At 40.2% G+C, this 22076-nt stretch overlaps 1 protein-coding gene across 1 annotated transcript in view; it reads left to right on the plus strand.

Annotated features, from left to right (window-relative positions):
• Positions 1-540: 540 nt before the first annotated feature.
• The window catches only part of ANKRD55 (ankyrin repeat domain 55), a 51339-nt gene continuing 29803 nt past the window's right edge, over positions 541-22076 (plus strand). The window contains exons 1-6 of the mRNA XM_052670486.1: positions 541-873; positions 8322-8444; positions 10083-10213; positions 12297-12406; positions 16015-16075; positions 19897-20025. Of these exons, the coding sequence (XP_052526446.1) occupies positions 834-873; positions 8322-8444; positions 10083-10213; positions 12297-12406; positions 16015-16075; positions 19897-20025 (594 nt within the window). The 5' untranslated portion in view covers positions 541-833. The remainder of the gene's footprint in view (positions 874-8321; positions 8445-10082; positions 10214-12296; positions 12407-16014; positions 16076-19896; positions 20026-22076) is intronic.

Consider the following 22076-nt stretch of genomic DNA (forward strand, 5'->3'; position numbering starts at 1 on the left):
TGAAGTTCACCAGGGGAACCTCCTTTATATAGCACATGATCTGAATTCCCAACTTAGGGAGGTACAGGCCAAGCCAAAAAGGCAGCTTTTAGACATGAATCTTCTGTCAGTTTGGTGGATGCAGAGGGTTTGGAACACCCTCTGTGAACTGCTGCATTTGTTGCACTGCTCTGTTGGAGCATCACTACCCGCTTCAGCCATAGTAATGTGCTCACAGTTCTCGAGAACCACTCTTTCATTATACCTTACATATTAATTAGGTATAGCAATAGCTTCCTTATTTACATTCTGCACACCACAGTTAAGTCAGCAAATAGGTAATCTCTGAAATGATGATGCAGATAAGCACGCCAGGCGCGGTGACCACAGCACCACACTAACAGGGCCAGGTGGGCGCAGCACATGCCGGCAAAACGAGGACGGCTGCACCCGCACGGCACCACAGCTCTGCACATGCTCTGTGCACCAGCACAATCCCATTCACGCTCTGAGGCTTGTTTGTCTACAGGCAGCACTCTGCTGCTGAGGCTGGGAGAGCTGCAGCATCTCTCGGAGATGCTCACAGACAAATTCACTCACTGGAGATGTTCTGTAAAAGCTAAGCTTCCAGGGATGTCATTTTAAGAGCACAGCAAACAGATTATACTATTCCCATCAGGCTGGTGATAATGTCCTTGCCCTGACAACAACTTGAAGACATAAAGCAAGTTTAATTCTCTGACAAGAAGGTTGGCAACAGCTACCATTGTTTATAGTAATATATGGGATTCCTCCTCGACAACCCTGGAGGTGGTGTTTGCCCAGTCCCGTTGCAAATATTGAGGTAGACCACAATGGATTTCAGTTCCTCATCTGTATTTGACCAGCACAAAGGTAAGTCTCTTCTTCTGATTTCAAAACCTCCGGTGCTCCCATGCTTCCCATGCAGATGCACTAAGATTCCCTGACAGTAAGATTTTTTGGAAAAGATCAGGTCTCATGGAAATTGGTTTTGCTTACAGAGAAGGTAAATTCTGTCAATCTCAGAAACAGATATTTCAGCCTATTGCTATATTTACATACAGAAATAAAATACTTTAGCAGATAAACTAAAGTATTTGGTTGCTCTTACATCAACATCAATAAATGAACATACAGATTTTTTGCTTATATATTTGTGCTTTTGTGAACATGCATATTTATATGGCAACAGAAACATTAGCAAACAAAGTAATTTAAAATGGAGAAAAAATAAGAATAGCTTATTTTCTTATATCTGCTGGTTTGTATACACTAAGAGGACTAGGCAGTAATGAGTGATTGACTTTGCTTCAGTAAATGTTAGCCGTACAGGTAAGTATTGCCATAATTATGAATTTAAAATATCCTTAAATGCCACGAAGTGAAGATTTTCTACATGATAAGGTTGCTATGGAAATACTAACGCCTGTTTTCTGTCTGTTTTTAAGTTAAATGAATGAACGTTGTGTATTTATTTGCCTAGACAAGCTTTTCTTTCTTGTTGTTTAATGCACTATCAAAAATATAGTAGTATTCCTCTTATGTTCTCAAAGCAGAAAGCAGTCACTGTTTGCTCATCTGTGTTGCAATAAATTTCTCTCGAAGTCAGCTTGCAAAATTATCTGTTATCTGTTTACAGCGGCCGCCGCTGTTTCCAGCACACTCTCGCAAAGTGCCCCAACTGATGTGGCCATGCCGGCCCCACACCACGGGTACTGAGGGGCTGTGTGCCACACAAACAGGGTCAGGACCTCGTGGGTCATGTTCAGATGACGCGCGGAACATTTCCTCCAGAAGTACGGAGGTGGTGGTCTGTCCGATCTTCAGCAGCTCCAACAGCCATTCTGGAGCTGCCCTGCAGCTGCCGCAGCGCTGTGTGCTGCTCTGAGCGCAGCGAGGGCACGGGGACACCCTGCGCTTCTGGAACTGCGGAGCTGGCTGCTGGACTGGGAGCTTGGTGCCAGTAAGGAGGATGGAGTGTAAGCAGGGTCGGAGAAGGAGCAGACAGGGTTAGGGAGCAGGGAGCAGTGAAGGAGACCGCTGATCCAAACCGCCTTATCCGGATACAATCGAGAGAACGGGGAGGCAACACCTGCCAGTACCCTCCCGACTCCTGCTCTGCCGCTGTCCTCTCGCTGGGACATTTTCCACGCTGATCCTATCACTATTCCCTTACAGCACCATCTCCCAGCCCCACCTTCCTCTGCTCGTGCAGCATCTTCCCAGAAAACGGCGCCCTCCGGCGCTGCCCCTCAGCACACGGCCGCGGGACTGCCGGCTCAGGGAACTGCCTCGCTGTCCGCGCTCCCGCAGGCTGCCGTGGGGCGCGGGCGAGCAGAAGCAGCACTTCAGGGACACTGAACCAGACAGCTCTGTTCAAAGCATATGGTGAATTTCGCTAAATAACATCGAGTGCCTTGACATATTACCAATTTAATGAAGAGCTTTTTGCAAGGAGAAGCAGCATTGTTACTCTTTGGAGCGATTTCTGAGAATGACAGAATGCAGACCATGTATTAAACGCAGCGATCAACATACATCAGTCTGATATCTTCCCCTACAATCCCATCTCAATCCCAGTCATCAGAAAATTCCTCCCATAATAGGTGAAGAAAAAAAATTACACTCTCTCTGCAACAATTCTTTTGATATCCTTCATCTGTAGCTTATATTATTTATGAACAGCAATAGTGGTAGCAGAGCGAGACTTCCAGAAGCTAAGCCTTTCCTCTTCTCTCAGTACTGCTCGGTGCCATTCAGGTGCTGTACCTGGCTTGAGATATTTAACAATTAAACAAAGGAATCAGGAAAAGGTCTGGATGGCCACATTCACAGCCAGATACACACAGGGATTATATTACTTCGTTGAACAATCAATGAATCCTTAATATTATAGACTGAATTATGTTTTCCAACATCTGCACTCATCCACCCATGTGCCAAGCCCAGGAGGGGCCCACCAATGCTGACATCGGTTACCCCAGTACAGCCAGAGTGGCTGTATTATTTAAAACATCAGAGAATGGGGATAAGAGAATGCTCAGTGGATGCAGACCTTTGTTTGTAATGGTAAATTGCAGCAAAGTGAGACTGCATTGTCTCATTTCAGTTGCTGTCCGGGATTCAATGTGCTTTGGTGAAAGTAAGCAGCATCTTCTTGGTGAAATCACACAATTGTCAGCATCTGCTAATAAGCAGTGGGAAATGATATATGGCACTTGGCTACTGGGTGCAGGGTGGGAATACAGTATGTTTGCTTACTGAAAGAGGGCAGAAAATTGTATGTATAAATATTTCTTCTTGCTGGTGAACATAAATTATCCTGTCATCCAGCTTTCAGCTCTAAAAGCCCATTAATTTTATCAGGGTCTGAATCCATCATTGCCAAGTCTGTGTACAGTCAGCTAACATGCAGTGACATTATTTAGATCTTACAAATCCAGTGCAGTAGAAAGCAGGCACTTACAACACCTAATAGGCACTTTGTAAAATAACAGTTCAGCCGACATCACAAATTGCATAAAGCACAATCTTGTCACATGAAAGTCAGAGGAGTGTTAATTGAGTATACTTTCATTGCTGTGAATCCTGTGATCTTTCTGTATGTTTCTTTACGCACCTCCTTTCAGACCAAAAGGCTTTTATTGTACTTGGGACAAATGACGCATTTTTAAAATATTGCAGCTCATTAAAAGTAGGTTGGCTTTTAGCTGTGATTCTTACTGAGAATTTTAGCTATGAAAGAAAGCTTCACAGCTGTTTTTCCCTACCCTTGCTCCACACACAGGCTGTGAGATGGACTTCCTGAAGATCACTTTCACGAATGGCACAATATTTTTCAAAATATCACATATAAGACAGCTTAAGTGCTCCTTTGCATTTATAGGGCAGCAAAACCACAGAAGTATAGCTAACACGTTTGCAAATGGAGGACAGGTGCCCTCACTCCTGGGAGGGTTAAGCTAAAGGAGGATGGAACAGGAGACTACATCACTTGCAGCGTGGTGCAGCCTGGTGAATGACACCCAGGAGTTCTTGGAATTCCCTAGTCCCTGCCATATGAAGCATCAGAATACCACATAACCATTTCCGCTCCTCTGCCCACCAAAGCCACATAGGTTGTGTTAGGGAAACTCCATCCCCATCCTCGGTCATGCTCCAGAACTGGAATTAGTGTCTGCCCATTCTTATTCCAGATGCACCACACAGTTCTCTTTAGTTTCTGCTGGCCCAGTGTCCCCTGTCACCAAGGGAACAGCATGTCCCATGCACCTCACTGCTCTGACAGCTAGGTCTTCTGGTGAGGAAGGGCAAAAACTAATCTTGGCTTCATGCCACTGTTCCCGAGCAGAACTGGAGTTCATGCTCCGCTAGAGCAGGTGCAGACTGTTCATTCAGTCATCCGTCATTCATTCAGCTTTGCACCATCTCTCTGCATGGGAGGACAATTGCTCAGAGGAAAGCAAAGGCACAGGGGATAAGGCACTTGAATCTAAAAGAGCAGAGGGAATCTGTCCCAGATTCTGATTTGTTTCCATGCCTTCATCTTTCTACCAGTTTGCAATTCAGGTAAGCAACTGTTCTGCTCAGGAGATGAAGCATTTCCTCTTCTTACTGGATTACTCTGCTCCTGACTCACAGTAGGAAAACAGAGCATACAATGTGCTCAAGAAACATATTAAAGTGGAGCTGAGGGACATGGCTAGTGGGCATGGTGGGGATGAATTGACTTGATAATCCTAAAGATCTTTTCCAGCCTTAATGATTCAATGATTCTAAACAGCAGAAAGTTTTAAATGTACATGAATCAGAGGTGACAGTCACTCTGTTACACAGTCTGTACCTGATTTCTTCCCCCACACCAGCTTCTCCATACCTCTCCCATACATCAGCCACCAGATGCAGCTGTCAGAGGCAGTGTGCCAGTGCACATGGCACCTGCTGCATAACCCTGAAAGGTGGCCAACAGGAACAACACCTGTGATGATCCTCTGCCTTGTTCCTTGCTTTCCATCTAGCGCACTGCGGAACACGCTTTTTGTTTTGGATCTGTCTCAGCAGCTCACAGGTCAGAGTTCCTGAGAGAAAAGTCTAGTTCTACAAATGGCAGAATCTCCAGCAGAGTAGAAATCAAGAATTGTATCAAAGGTGTAAGTTGAAAGACGAGTCAGGAGAGGAAAAAGGAAATCTGCATAAGTGGAGTGGAGAGGAAATAGGAATCTGAGCACCACTGAAGACAGATTTATTATCAGATGTCCAGTTTTCCCAAGCCCCAATCCAGGGCTCCAGATCCGACAAACCAGCCTTTCCCAGGGTAGAAGCTGATTGCATTTTTTCCATGGCAGCCAAGTTTTACAGCAGAGGGTGATGATTTTGTTGCAGGCAGAGAAGGCCACCTGTGGGTGACAACAAAAAGCCCAGTCTGGAGTTAAACCAGGTTCCCTTTCCATGTATGAATAGAATGGCAAATATTTTAAAATCATCTTTAAGGATCTTTTACCACTCAAAAAGATACAAAAAAAATTAATATAATTTATGTTAATGTGCTAATATTAACACTGATTATGAAAGAGACTTTTTTATTGACTCTTTTTAAATTCTCTTTAAAACATCTACTTTTTATCTTTTTTTTTTTTTTTCTGAACAGTTCACAAATTCTTATTTCCAGTAAACACAAGCATGAGGAAAAGTCTTTAACCCGTCTTTCCTTTGTTTGACTCTATGGTGTTATTTAGAAACCAGCTTTACTTCTGCTAACACAGCAGCATAGCAGCAGGGTAACAGTTCTGCTCTTTAGCACTGGCCCGTGGCCATGGTGAATGGTACAGGTCACTGCAGATGTACTTCTCTTCGAGTCAGCAGGGATAAAAAACTTCTCTTTTCAAAATTAAAGATGAGATTGTAGCTGACCAACAGTGCACACTAGAGCATTTTATCATAACAGCAGATTTAAACAAAAAAAAATGAACTCGTTTGACTGCTGGATTTGGGAGTCTGAAAGCCCACCTGAAGCCAAAAGGCATGTGGAGCATGGGATGTGCAGCCCAAAAGGAAGTTACGATCAAAAGAGTTTGCTACCACAAGTCATCTCACTCACTCCTCTGGAAACAAAAATCTGTTGTGTTAACATTACCTGTAGAGAGGAAAGGTTGGTTGGAATCCAGGACTAAGATAGGCTTGTGAAGTTTGCCCTTCCATTGAGAAAGCAATATAAAATAATTATTTTTTTATTAAATTCACTGAGTGGAAGGTCATAAGAATAGTGCAGTTTGAACTCAGGGATCTCTACAAGATAATGAAGGCAACATGCTGCTCCACATTGCACGTACTGGCACAACTCTCAGAGTTTAAAAGCACAGAATCCCAATCCCAACCAAGAGAGTATGACTAAAAGTTGGCAGCTAATCATTTTGACTTGCAATAAATGTTTCCAAATTATAAAAAGGAAAAAAAAAAAAGAAAAAAAAAAAAAAAAAAATGCAAGAAATAAACATTAAAACATAAGTTAGTAACCTACTCTAACAAGAAAAATTAGAACTTGTGTCATTGATTGTCATGGATTGTCATTGATTGCCATTGATTCCTGAGTGCCTAGGAAAGACTCTACAACAGGCCGAAACATCATTTCTCCATAAATTAACCATCTAAGTGAGGGATGTTTTTAGTTGCCTCTGAAACTGATTTTGCTTGAATTCAGCTTTCCTCAGCTCTCTCCCACGGTCTGCCTCACAACCAGATTAGAGATTTTTCTTCTCTTGCCTTCTCTGAAAATTTACCTCATAACAGCTATCTTCATGTTTGTGAATATTATATTTGGATAGATGCTTAAATACATATTAACACATGGTCAATGCCTATGTCTGAAAATAGAAACCCTTTTTTTTTAATATCAGTTCACAATCTCATGAAATACCAATGACATTTTCATGCACATACATATATATATTCTGTCATGGAACTGTGCCTTTCTGCCATTTCATTCTTCTCTCATGCAGGTAGCTGTACTCCTATGCAAGTGCAGGGGACTGAGAAAATGTCACACAGGCACAGATTCACTGAGGGCATTGGAAGACTGCATGTGGCTTTGCATCACTCCTCATTTTAAACAGAACATGTCTCCTTTTGGCACAGCCTTTGTAATTTCAAGCAGCTCTGCTTTTTGTTCTGTGTTTGCTCTGAAAACTTAGAAGCTGAGGAGTAAGACAGTTTTATAGCACTTTATCTAAGAGATATTATTCAGAATATGGAGCTTGGGGCTTTTTTTATTAGCTGCAGCTGTCCACCAGCCATCACTAGTAGAAAATGTGCAGAACTATGCCCTTCCAACCTGTTAATGACAGTCACATTGTTGAGTATTGATACTTTCTATGAAAAATGCATTTGAATGCATTCTTTAGCCAGCCCTTGACTGGTTCTGTGGCAGGACTATGGCTGTCCTCGTTGGACACAGCACTCAGAGAGATGAGCTCAGGGCTGACTGAGGTCCAGGGACAGGCTGAGAAATGTCCCCCAGCCTGACAGTGCCAGCCTGTGAAATCAGAGTCCAACATCATTATTTGGAAACACAGGAAAATGTTTGAAACCAAAACTGAAATGGAACATTTTTGTGTTTGAAGTTCATAGCCAGTTATTATAGTAGCTAGAATTAGCTATTATAGTTAGTGTAAATAATTAATGCAAGGTTAATGGGGATGAACTCTTTCAGAGTTTTATGTTATTTAGTTTCCCTCTATCCATGCAAGTAAAGTTGCAGAGCAAACAGAAATGTACTCTTTACTGTACAAGAAATATACCTTAGTCACGGGTTCAAAGAATAGTTAACTTTCCTTTGCACAGGCACTGTTAACACAAAACAGAGCTGCTGGAGGTGCACTCCCACGCAGAGAGCATTCCCCAAACACCTCAGAGAGAGGGATTAATCCTCCATCTTTATAGGCGTGCAAGGAAAGCGCAGGAGCTGAGAATACCTGTATTTCAATACCAAACTCTCTCATGGAAGTGCAGTCAAGCACAAGATGAGCCAGTTCAGTCCTTACTTCACTGTTTCTCAAGTTATGTTCCATTAATGTTCTTTTGATTTCTCATGAGAAGTGGAAACTTCAAAGAGGTTTTGTTATGCCATTTCAACGTTTACATCCAAGAGTTTTTAGAGGAAGCAAATGATGAAGAAAGTTTGAAATGACTAATAAAAGCCACAGTGCTCTTTGGATACACTTTGTTCCATCTCAAGTCATACCATTCCAGTGAAATGTGTTGTTATTTTCACTGTTAATCATTTGTACTTGCTCCCAGCTTACTCATTGGCACACTCCTCCCTGTAGGTGATGCAGCAGAAGAGACTGACTTGACTGTGGTTTACCAGGCGGCAGCTAACGGTGATGTGAACACACTGACTGCAGTCATTCGAGAAGATCCCTCCATCCTGGAGTGCTGCGACAGCGAGGGTAAACAAGGCCGAGCTTTTTCTCAGGAGAATCCCATTTTCCATTTTAAGTCCTGATTCTCGTGCTTGGAAAATTATATTTAGAAGCAGGATATGAGAAACTTGTGTTATTCTTTGGAACATCCTCTAGAAATGCATAATCCAGATACTCTTTCATCCTGAGTTTGCACGATCGGATAGAAATAAGCTGTTTTGATATAATCAGAACATTATCAAGAAGCTATTTTATCTCCTTTAAGAAGATGCTGAGAAATTTCTGTCATTACAGTGTTTTTATCAAAGCCAAACGCCATACATTCCACACATCCTTAGAGCAGAGGGTTCCAGTAATTTGCACTTCAATAGCATGTGCACAGACATGCACCAAAAAATACAATATTTTCTTTGTGGTTCTTTGCCCATAGGCAAACCATGCAATGTGTGATGATCTAAATAACCAGTGAGACTGCACTCCTTTCCCTTTTTGCTCGGTTTACTATGTAATGTTCCTACAAAGCACTCTCCTGAGTTGATTTTTACATGCATCTATTTCCCATGTGATTTAAAGCTACAGATCTATGGAAGCTTCTCTCAAGGAAATCTTTGTTTATTCAAAAAAATTTTATTGCAACTTATTTCAAAGGGTTGAGATTAACCCTGTATATTCCAATCCTTGCCAATATGAATGGCAATGAATGGAGGCAGACTGATCAGCAAAGAGGAGCATTTCAGATTCAGAATAATCTTGTTTTCTGGTTTGTATGAGCAAATGTAACTAAGATCAATCTTGCAAGACAAAACATGTGTCCATATCCTGCAGATATGACATAACTTTATCTTGAGTAGTGTATACTTGCTCAGCAATCTCAGTGAATTCAGGAAGGATCATTATTCTTCACTTGTGCCTGGTTGCATATTATGGTTTCTAACATTCAGGTTTATTCCCAGCTTAGTAATTTTAAATTGCTCTGTCAGATTCTGCAGGAAAATCTTTGCTGTTATTCAGCAGTTAAAAGAATGGAAGGAAGGGAAACCAGTTAAGTAATATCATAACACTGAACATTAAGAAAATCTGCATAATAAGTCTGAAGGTGGATTTCAGTCTTTTTCCAGCACAGAAGTGGTTTGCTGAATATAAAATAAGTTCTCACCAAGAGAAAACTATCCCAAGGCAAATACACTCATTAAATTACGTTGTTGAAGATCATCGGACACACACACATCTTTGCATGAAACAGAGTTTGATTTCATATATTTTTTGAACACAGGAACACAGGATGAAACTGGGTTTGAGAAAATTAGCCAAGCGTGACCTGGTGACTATTCATTTTGAAGGATATCAGCTTTCAGTGTCTGAAACCAATAGTTCATGCAGGAAGTAGAAAACGAATATTCTCTCCAGATGCAGAGTTAATGAGGCAGTGTTTTCGCTACGCTATTTTTTGTAATCAGTGGTAATCTGCCGAGTTACCGCCTGCCCGCAAAAAGCTGAGTACAGCTGTTGGACAGTCGCGAGAGAAAAGGCTGGTTAGTTTGCCAGTGCTAACCTCAGCAAATAAGAAAATGTCTCTATCTTATGGCTTTGACTAAATAAAAATTGTAAAAGAATAGCCAACCCCTGCAATTCTGTCATTCTGTGTGATTTGACTTTCTTCCCCAGGTTGCACACCTCTGATGCATGCTGTGTCAGGGCGCCAGGTTGATACAGTGAAGCTTTTACTGAAGATGGGAGCCAATATTAACACACAAGATGCATGTGGACGTACCAGTTTATCTCTGGCAACTTATCTGGTATCAGGACTGGGGGGTGGAGGAAGAAATGGGTTGAGCAAATAAGATTTCCATTTGTATATAGAAATCAAAAAAGGACTAAATATTTTAGTGGGAAATATTGGTGATGTGTGGATGGTTGGGCTGGATGATCTTAGAGATCTTTTCCAACGTTGGTGATTCCACAATTCTATGATTTGTTTCTAGATAGCGGTGAAAGTTTACTATAGTGCAAAGCTGCAAGCTCTGTAAGATTCTGAGAAAAGAATCAGAACTGCTTTCAGAGTGTCCTTCATCTTTTGGTTGCAAAATCAACATGTGGTGTGGGAATCTCACAACGTCCAGGGTCCTCTTCATGGTTTCAGAAAAGTCAGTGGTTTCCTGTGCACTGGAAAAGAGCTTGAAGTTCCCTCCTTTCTTTATAGGCAGATTAACTTCTCTCTTCTCCCTCTCAGTATCAGATTTTCACTGTTCAGCAGGGAGCGCATTTCTGTCTCAACTCTGGTTGTCAGCTGGCATGTTTACCTGCATACCTGAGCACTGCTTTTCTCTCCACTATAGAGCTGGACCTGGAACAGCCAGGTGCAAGGTGCTTCAGGTGTCAGTGCAAATCTTAAGTGATCCAATCTCCCAATTAACCCACTTACAAGCAACAGTAGAGGAAGACATCCCACGAAGAAGTTGGGGAAGGGAGATGTGGTGCTCTGGTGCTCTCCATCTGAAGCACACAGTTATTGTCCTCTTCTCCCTGGTCTTCTGTTCCAAACTGGAAGGAATTCAGCATGCATGGAGAGGGGACCATGTTAACTGGTCAGAGGGGTTGACCATAGACTGGATAAATGCCAGTACTTTTGAGCAGAAATAGTGGCAGCTTAATTAAATCATATCCCTTGCATCTAATTTCTTCCTGCAAATTCAGTATGAAAATGATGCTTCTCCTCAGCTGTTAGATGTTTAGCCAGAAAATATGTGTAGAAAGTAGCAAAACAGACCATTTCATTCAGTGCAAGGAGTATGTCCCACTTACTTCAGCACAAACATTTCCTCTGCCAGATACTTTAAAAAAAAAAAAAATCCCATAATTAGTATCATGCTCCTTTTTTCCTCCTCCTTTTCCCACAGGGGAAAAATATTCTTTGGGAAGAAAAAGAAATGACTGGAAAGGATTTAAGCCACCCAGGCTTCAAAGTTTCCATTTCTGTTTCTGTGATGGATATAATCAGAGGTCTTGAGAGCATTTGGCTGTGATGTCTGTCCAGAGAACCGAATTCAACAGAGCTCTGTGCTCACAATCCCATGCAGAATTTGCTAGTGTCATACTTCCACCAAGAACCACAACAAATATGTTCTGATTCCATTGTTCTTTTTCTCTATAAATGCTGGTAATGCTGATCCAACATAGATCATACTGGATGAAATGGTCCTTATTGATTGCTTGCAGAGGTTCGAAGAAAATACTAAAACACACACTCATTTTTCCTGGAACATTTCCTGGAACTGAAAGATTTATGCAATCACAATCAGATTGCTTACTTGTTGTTTTGTGGAGGTGATCAATACAAGGTTTTAATCCAAGAACTGATTCATCCCATCTGTTTTGGTGCTGTTTTCAGTCAAACATTGTCACTAATTCAAACTTCTGCAACAATGCTTAGAAGACTACACTCTAAGGCGTATTAGTATTGATTTGATATCCCTGCTAATATACCATAAAAGAAATTAGATTAAGTGTTCACTTCTTGGTATAACTTGGTATTCTTGGTATAACTTGGTATACTTAAATTCACACGCAGGAATATGTGTAGCATTTGTTAGGTTTACAGGAATTAGAAGGTTTTTAATGACTTTACACATTCAGTACTTGCCATAGATGCAGAAAAAAAGAAGATGGTGTAAGTAAAACTTTGTTTTAATGGATGAATTAATCTGAGACAGACTCCAGAGGAAAAAATTCTCAGTGCTGAGACTAATCTTGGAGAAACCAAAGACCATTTCCTCAGCTGGCTGAAACAGCCAGTGACATGCTAAAGCTAGAACCACTGAGCAAAGACCTGGCCTGATGTATTTTACTTTCCCCTTTGACATAATACAATTTCTTTTTTAGGGCTGGTTGGAAGGCTGTGTCAGCCTGCTTAGAAATGGTGCTAAGCAAAACATACCTGATAAAAACGGGAGGCTGCCACTACACGCTGCTACTGCAGAGCCCGACGTGAGGTATGTCTGAGGATCCCGCAGCTTTTGCTGATTGAATCTCAGCAGGTAGTCCTCAATTCAGCTTCACAGTTCAAAGGAGAGACTAAGTCACAAGGTTAGCCTTGACAGTTACATTTGTTATTTGCCCTTCCATTTAATGGTTATCATAAAGAGCAGAGGATAGAAAGAAGAAAAAGCATTGCACAACACTTCTATAACAGATATAGCCAAGAAAAATGAGGAGACCAATACAAAGCCACAAAAGCAAGAAAAAGATGTATATATAAAAGAAGTTGAAACTCTAGGTTTCCCTCAGCCCTTCTTTACCTTCCAAGATAAATTTTACAAGAAGCTTCATTTCTGGACGTCTCCTCCAAGCAATATGGCATATGTGTGAAAAATTTTCCACACGACAATTTCTCTGAGCCCCTGTAAAGGGGAAGCAGATGTTTGGTGGACTATCTTGATTTTAAACTGGAAGAGGGCAGATTTAGACTAAATATTAGGAAGAAATTCTTTACTGTTAGGGTTGTGCGTGCCCCCTCTTGGAAGCATTCATGGCCAGTCTGGATGGGGCTTTGAGCAACCTAGTCTAGTGGCAGGTGTCCTTAAGATCTAGATGATCTTAAAGGTCCCTTAAACCCAAAACATTCTATGATTATATGATTCTGTGATTTTTAACTACTCTTACTGATGGTGATGTAATAACTAAAGCATGCGTAGATCAGAAGTTGTAAGAAAGATTCTTTGTCTCATTTTCATCCGTGATGATAGGAAGGGCTTTTTGAGTCTTGATTTGTACATTTGAATAAACTCGTTCAAACATGTTTCCTACGTAAGTCATGTCTGGGGACATTGGAGACAGGTAAAACATTTAGCAGATATAAAATATCATTGCGACTTAATCATGGAGACTATGATTTTGTTGTAACCATATTACATCAGAGCTCTCTGCACTTCTGCTGATCTTACTTCACAGTCTTTTTGACAGCTTTTTTCATTTTCCACATTCATCACTGTTTTTCGTGCATTACTTTGAGGAAATAATTTGAAGCCTCTGCAATAGTATGAGTGCATTATCATATTCCAACTGAAAACTGCATTTGTACATTTCTGCCAAGCTGCTACTCAAAAGGGTGCAACTATAGTTTAGCAGTACACACAGCACTACCTGAATATTTTCTATACTCTTCATGGACACGGAAAGACTTTTACTCTAAATAGGAATTTGTCATCAGTTCAATTATTTTACACCATTTGCCATCTGGGGTTACCCATGCCAAGCTTTTCCATCCTGGCCATTGCCATTCTCCTGAATGCTGTGTCATTACCAAAAAGGCACATGTAGTGGTGTGTTAGGAAATGCTTTTTCAGCTAAACTTTAAAATCTGGGAATGCTCTGCTAAACCCTGTGTGTTTCCAGTGCATGAACCACATAGAATGCCAGAGACTGTGATCACTTACTAGGTGACCTTGTAAGTCCCTTCCAGCCTTGTGATTCTATGATTCTACATCTTAATGTGATAATGGATTCATTTGCATCAATACACATCCTACATTCGAGAAAAGGTGGAAAGGGATTCCATGAACTTACTGCTCTCTAGCTTTTAGAACAGATAACAGAGAAATCTCAGTCAGGGTGGCCAAATATCTATAGATAGAGAATATAAGGGAGCCAAGAGTTGTTGACAGATGCTTTACAGTCAAAGAGTGACATGTCCTTCTCTACAATGATTTCCCTGAAGATTTCTGAAGTTAAACTACAGAAATGTGTAACTTATTGATCACAAAACTGTGATAAAGGGGTTTTACAAGTATACTACAGTAATCTCATGTTATATCTTTGCTCAGTAGACCTCATTTACTACGACTTGTTTTCAAATAGTGGATTTCTTAGATTCTGGTTGGAGTTTATTGACCCAATTGACTATAAAATCTGTTCTACCACTTTGCTTTTTTCAAATTAATCTCAACAATTATAAAAATTCTTCTTTCTCTTCAGTTTCCGTTCTTTGACACCACAATACCATTCATCGTGTGATTAAGAAAAAGAGGCATAGCACCCATTTACTACAAGTGAATGCATTCATATATAAATGAACTTGATGGCCTGATCAAGTGCTGGGATCTACACAGTCTTCACCGTTTAGAGATATGCCAGTTAGAAAAAAAATAAAGTTGGATTTTCTGTCCGCTGAAGGACAAACAGTTGACAAACAGTTAAGATTTCTCCTCAGCAGAACAGACAAATCATCCCTAAGCAACAGTAGATTCTTTTGAATAATATCTACTTGTTTATTTCTGAGAAAAGAAAAAAATAATTTCTCATGCAACACTCCAAGATTTGACGAATACAGTTCAACGTGAAAAATGTACTGGAAGTTTGCCCTGATGATTTTAACAAAAAAATTAACAAAAAATTAACAAAAGATTTTTATTTAGTATCCTAGGTCTGAGAATCAATGCATGATTGCATACATTCATCTGTGCATTATCTGTTCATTTATCAGAGTTCCCACTTCAAGGTGGTACTTGATTTTCTATTAACATCCTTGCAAAAAATATATATATATATATATTATATTATATTATTATAAATATATATTATATATAAATTTATATTATAAAGTATATATTATTATATATACATAATAATAAAAAGTTTTTTAAAGTCTGTTTTGCAGGTTTATTACAAACCTGCACCTTCAGATGAGCCACATTTTTGCATTATGATCTTATTTAAGGATTCACTTTCCTTTTGTTAAGATCAGAAGAACAGTACATTTACCACAGCATCCATGTGATTTGGCTTTGTTACAGACTATGTCATTTCCTTGGTCTACTCATCTACTCATCTACTCGAAACAATTTTTCTTCCAGTATGAAACATAACCATGTTTTATAACCATAACCATTCTCTAAAGCTATAGTGATTTCAGAATATTTTCATAGGAAGCTATACGGAAAAGCAAAGCCTTTGCAGTGTTAAAAATATCACTGCATTTAATATTTCAGTGACTGTTTTATCGTAGCTGATCCCTCCACCAGAGGGGAGTGTTTGTAGTCTGATATCCCATAACAAAAGCAAACTAGTGCACTGCTTATTTTATACCACGACAGTGGCTCTATCCCAGCAAAAATACTGTAAAACCTTGGCAAATGCAATTGGTTAGTACATGTGTAACTGTTACAGTTTGTATGCATGTATACAGACAAACACGCCAGCACATACACAATATTGCATTACTCTGACAGTTAAGGAGCACTACAAACATTTTTGTAAACATTAACATTTCTGTTTGTTTAAAACTTTATGAAACAGAATGAGGATGAATGTCTACAAAAAATTGCACACATTTAGTATAATATACTCTGATTCACCCTGAGAATTGACATAAGAATACTTCCTAGTGGATCTGGTTTTGATTCCCAGAACAAAACTTCAGTTGTTACAGTATGCTATAAAGTCTTAACTGCTTTTCTAGCCCAGACCTAAGACTCTGACCTGTGCCCATCACTAAGACTGCTTAGTCTTGAAATTGCATGTCTTCTTTCCCAAATGATGTCAAAATTTCAGGTTTACTCAGCAGTTCTGTACACTGATTATTTGCTTGTCATTGCTTCCACAGGCTTCTGAACGTGCTCCTGCAGCAGTCGAATCTTAGCGAAATTAATCATCAGGACAATGAGGTGAGTGAGCTTGTGCCATAAACCACTGTCCCAGGCCCTGGGATCATACAGTTCATGCTGTTCAGCAGTCCACTGAACTTCATGATGAGAGTATGCATAAGCCAAATTTTTCCATAATGCATTTGCTGAACCCTGCAGAGCCCTATCTCATTTTTCCCACCATGCATGATGCATCTTAAGACTAATAAAATTTCTCCATGTTCTGTCAGTTATTTTAACCAGTCTCTTCTTTCACTTGCCAAGACATAAATTGCTTTTGATTCTTCCTAAGTTAGACAATGGGCTTAATTTTCATTTTTTCCTAACGTTCCATCACCAAGAATTAAGTTCTCAAGAAAAATATCAGAAACCTGGTATAGCATCGGAGAATTACAGAAAGACAAAAAATTGTCTGATCCTCAAATCAGACAAAAAAATTGTCTGATCCTCAAATCATGCACCCTGCATGCATGCACAGGAGAATGTCAGCTCCCCAGATGTACTGTCCAGATAGAGAAGCCAAGGCACAAGAGAGACTCTGTATGTCCTTCCATGTGTTTCTCTTCACACTAGCAAACACTCAAAGATGCTTCTTATCTCCACGGTGCCAGATTCACCACTGGGCTGCCAATTTTCCCTCTTCACATGAGCCTCCCATGTCCACAGGATGGTTTGCAGACCCTGTTTACAGCAACCTAAACCAGACATCTGGTTTGTCTTGGCATAGAGTTACATTGCTAATGAATTGCATGGAATCATGGATGATAATTTCAATCCATAGTGATTGTAATGCATCACTGAATGCAATTTGGAACTTTATCCAGCTCACAGTCACAGGGAAGACATTTGTTCAACTCTCAGTATTAAGCCCTGAATATTCAATGCTTTCTGAAAAGTGTGGATCCTCACAGATGATTTCAGCTAGCAGAGCTGGTCTCTTGGCAAAAGCAAAGCACTTCAGATCTCCCATCGTCTGCTTTACAGAAACACACACAGTAAAAAATATATCTGAAAGTTTCATTTGGTTTCCACAACCATCGCTTTCTGTAGATGTACTTAAAAATATTCTAAGATCACGATAGAAAGAAACATTCTCTGAAAAAGCAGGGAATCTGAGCATAACCGGTGTCACACTATACTTCGCAGAGGCAAACACAGAGGCTGACTGCTTCTGGTCCCCATTTGCTAGATTCCATCTGAGGTTGTCAAACTGCTAACCAATCATCCACATCCATGTATTTTTCTTTTTTTCTCCTTTAATGTATCTTATGGCCCTACATTTTTTCATAAATGCACTATTTAGGAACTTTATTATTTTAATATTACATATTTCTAGACCTTCACAGCCCTGCAGCTTCGACATTTCTGTTATCACCCCCATGCTCCCTCTGAAAAGCACAGATGACACTGAAGGTGTACACGTCGGATGGGTATGAGCAGGCTGGCCCTTGCCGCCGCAGCAGGCCCACATGTGAGTGTGCCACTACCACCAGCTCAGTCCTCTGTGCTCTTGTGGGTGCTCTGAAAGGACACGTGGAACACACCAATTATTAGAAAAGAAAAAGAGAGCAAAACAGGAAACAGCATTGTGCTCTGTCTCAATCCTTGGTATGCCCACACCTTTAATGCTCGCTGCAAGTGTCATCTGAAAAAGGGTGTGCAGCAAAAGGAACAGAAAAGATCTGCAAAGATTATTATAGAATGGTTTCCTTTCACAGGCAGGTCAATAACTAGAACACACAAACTATGAAAGGACGTTCAGCTCTGTCAGAGGGGCAATATAATGTAAGTCCACAGCACCATAAATGCTATGGAGAAGATGCGAAGAGCATGATTATTCACTGCTTTTTACATCTAAAATGATGGGGACACCCAAAGAAATCATCTGACAACAGTTCTACAGGAAAAAAATGAAAAGAAAATGCTTTTTCACAAAATCCATGGTTATCGTGTGGAGGTCTGGATGGCATAGGAAGTCCTTAGTGCAATTACCAGATGTTACATTATTGTGTATCACTAAGCCTTATTTCTTAATGTCTCTCTCTATTTTCTACTGAGCCTGGACTAGGGAAAACTTTGATCTCTATGCACAGTTCTTACACTCTCATGTTATATCTGGCTCAGTTGATAGCAACAGTAAGAACAGAAATCTGATTTTTCAAGAATCTTGCCTTTTGCCCATATCGACATACTGAGCATAGATGACAAAAATCTGGCCTGATAAACTGGAGCTTCCCCTCTTTCAGTGATTGTTCTGACTGTCCAGAGATAGGTGCAAGGATCCATGTCCCAGATGGAGATTACTTCACTGAATTCTCACTTAACAGCACCCACAAGTCTTTGGAGCCCACCAAGGATACTAGGTTCCTAGTACCAAAACACATGTCCACTGACATCAATGGTAGAACTCTCATTAATTTCTGTGAGACAGGATTAAATTCTTGTTTCTGGTTTTACAAAACAAAAACCCCCATGATTAAGATTTGGAAAACCTAACTAAAAACAAAACTGCTCTTGTTCAATTGTTTTATTTTGTCATCACCCATATTCAACCCACCTGGGGACTTGAAAAGTTATACTATATCTGATAGTTCAGAGAAATAAAAGTTAAGGGGTTCAAGCTTTCATTTCTATCACTGCTAACCACTTCTAGTATTTATGCACTAATAAGCTTGTCTGCATTAATGTCTTATAGCTTGTGTTTAACCCAAATTGTTGTTAACTATATTTATGAGGTTCCACTCAAGTTTCTATTTCTTTTCCACTTTACATTTTTGGGGTTTTTTTTTTTGCCATTTTGGATCTGATGAAAGACCCTTGACATACATTTTCAATAGCAAAAGATAGTAAGCAAATCTGCTCAAATTAAAAAGTTACCACATCTGAATGATCTGAATGAATTTTAAGAAAAGGTGAGTTAGAAACATCTTTAGTATTATGGACATAGAATAAACTATAGGTGTATAAAACAGTGTTGATGAAGGTGAAATTAACACATCATGAATTCTATTAATAGAGACTGAACACTCCTGAGATGGAATGAAAATGCAGATCCATCAATGTTTTCTTCCTAAATGATAGGTAATGGCCTCAAGTTGCACCAGGGGAGGTTCAGGTTGGATTTTAGGAATAATTTATTCTCTGATAGAGTGGTAATGCGTTGGAACAGACTGCCCACAGAAGAGGAGGAATTAATATCCCTGGAGATGTTCAAGAAACACGTAGATGTGGCACTGAGAGAAACATGATTAGTGGGCATGGTGATGGGTGGGTTGATGGTTGCAATCGTATTAGAGGTCTTTTCAACCTTAATGATTCTTTGGTTCTATGATTCTCTGAATACAAACTGTAATTGTTAGATGTTTATACTGTGAGTCCTTTTGTGAGTCACTGGGGCAGTTCTGTAGCTTGCTGATTAGAGTCAGCTTATAATTCTTATTTTGAATTAAAGATAAGGTCTGAGTTAAACACCATATTGTGTTATGACAAAGCACACGCCTGAAACAGGCCTCTCTCACTGGACCCGAGCTTAGTAGTGAGGAACCACCTCCCCAGCCATCATGGTTTTGATCACACGTCATTTAAGACAGTTACTGTCAGGTATGAAAGAAGCCTTTGTATTTGTATTGATTGTCTGCATTGACTCTAAAAAGATCATTGCAAGGTTCCCTATTATGGCTAGTTAGCAAGTTGCAAATAATTATTTCAGTTCAAGGCAAAGAGAAAAGAGTCAATCCATCCCCAGTGGTTTCAGAACTGTCTAGCTTTTCTGCAGCTACAGGAGATGCAAAGGCCATTATTGTGCATGACCTTTATTTACTCTCTGCGCTTGTGGCTTTCAGGGAATGACTTCACTCCACTGGGCAGCTTTCCACAACAGGCCACAGCATGCACAGACCCTGCTGCACAAGGGAGCAGACCTGACTCTAGTGGATAAGGACTTCAAAACCGCTCTGCACTGGGCTGTACAGGTAAGCTACAACCACAGTTTCACTGGACTGTTGCTTCAACTGAATCAGTCACCAAGTTGAACTAAGCAGAGAGAAATGGATGCTAAGAGCACTCATGAACACCCTCAGCATTTTGCTGGTGAGCATAAGACAAGGATCTAATGCCTGCTCTGGAGGGCAAGGCATACTTCACATAGGCTCAGCACTCTTGCTCTGGAATAACTTCTTATCCCACAAGGACTACCCGTATGCTTCATGCTGAACTCATGCTGACATTTTTTCAGAGAGTCAAGGTTGCAGAAATCAGCAACTTAAAGTCTCACAAACAACCTGTGGTAAGAAAGCACAGTAAATGCAAATTAAAACATATTTAAACAGCTATAATTGTGGAATAATTGGCTGAACGTTTAGGCCCCTGTTTTGTGGCAATTAAGGAAGTAAAAGAGCCAAACATAATTCACATTGACTTGTGTGTCCCTATTTTCTATGCAAAAAAAAAGTCAAGTTGATAAAAATCTCCTGGGAGGTCACTGTAGGGGAAAGAAAAACAAACAAGAAAACACAGATAAATAAATGCACATGAGATTAAACACCATTATGCAATCGGTAATATGTGTCATAGTAACTGATATAAAATAAAACATTGTTTTCAGAAGTTACACATAAGCCTCACTGCAGGAAACAACCTGGATGAAAAGGGGAGAGCAGTCACATAAATGTGTTTTTACTTGCTCATTTGCCATAGCAAGTTCTGATATCAGTGCTCAAAACACTTGCACAACAAATAAGCAAAAAAGGAACTTAAACAAAAATTCAGTAACATTTTCCTACAATGACTAAATATATGCATTCTCACCTGATCCAAATCCTTAAAAATCAGTGTTACCAAAGAAATTGAAAAGCTCCAAGCTGCCATATACTATAAATGAGTAAAGATATCTAGAACAAATAACCTATTTGCTTCAACCACAGATTCACTCCCATGGTTCACGTACGCTTTATGGTTTAACCTTTGTAACTGATGTTATTTCAACAAAAGTTTCATTCTTTATTCCTGAACAGCCTTAACCTGTGTCACTTCCTTCATTACTGTGCCATGGATGCTAAAGGTATCTATTCTAAAATCCAATGTGCATTTGGTTGAGGCTTGCTCCTGCAAGCTGCTTCCAGTGGGAGCCATCTGAAACTTATTGCAGGCAGCCACAGATGGGGCAGTGATCTGGATCAGAGCTCTGAGGCTGAGCTGCCTACCAAACAGAAAGACAAAGGCAAATCCCCTTCCCTTCAGGATCCTCTGAGTGACACTCATCTTAATCTTTTGCTGATTCTGTTTTATGAATGTTATGATTTAACTCCACTGTTAACTCCTGCCTCCAACTATGTCCCACAGATTGGCAAAACAACTCTTAAAAGGGGGTAAAATTGCAAATGCACAAAGTCTGTGTTGGTTCAGTTGAAGGCAAATTACAAATTCCTCTTCTTTCTCCCCAAGCTGCTCTCATAAGTTAGAAGAAAGAAGAGCAGGAGAACTCCAGTTCTCATCTTCTTGTCAGATTCCTGCTATGAAGCCTTATAAATCATTTATTCCATCAACATTTTTCTCCATACAACAGGTCAAGAAGGGCTGGTTCAAATACCAGAGCATGGAATAGAACTGTGAGCATTTCTCTTATACAGGCTTTTCCAAGAGGAAACACTTTCAGCCAGTACTCTCTGTTGCCTTATTAAGCTCAGGGGAAAGAGGCACTCTGGACAGCCATGGCTTTCTCTGCTATTACAGCTCTGCTGCATGGGACCATCATTCTCGCATATCCATTTTAGTATGTTCAATGAGTGTTCTCTCCAGGACAAAGGCAGGATCATGCTCTTTGAAGAGACAGTGTCGGAAAATGTTTAATAACTTCACTCATAGCCCCTGGAAAGATGGTATTTTTCCTTTAAGAATTGCATTTATATCTCCAGAGCACAAGAGCCTCACAGAGCTCGGGCAGTAACAGCTGTGGGGCCTGTTTTCGGCTGAATAGGGCCTTGTGTTTAATTTCATTTTTAAAAAATGCAGTAAGGGGAAGACC

This window comes from Tympanuchus pallidicinctus, unplaced genomic scaffold, assembly GCF_026119805.1.
Source record: "Tympanuchus pallidicinctus isolate F22 unplaced genomic scaffold, pur_lepc_1.0 scaffold9, whole genome shotgun sequence".
NCBI lineage: Eukaryota > Metazoa > Chordata > Aves > Galliformes > Phasianidae > Tympanuchus > Tympanuchus pallidicinctus.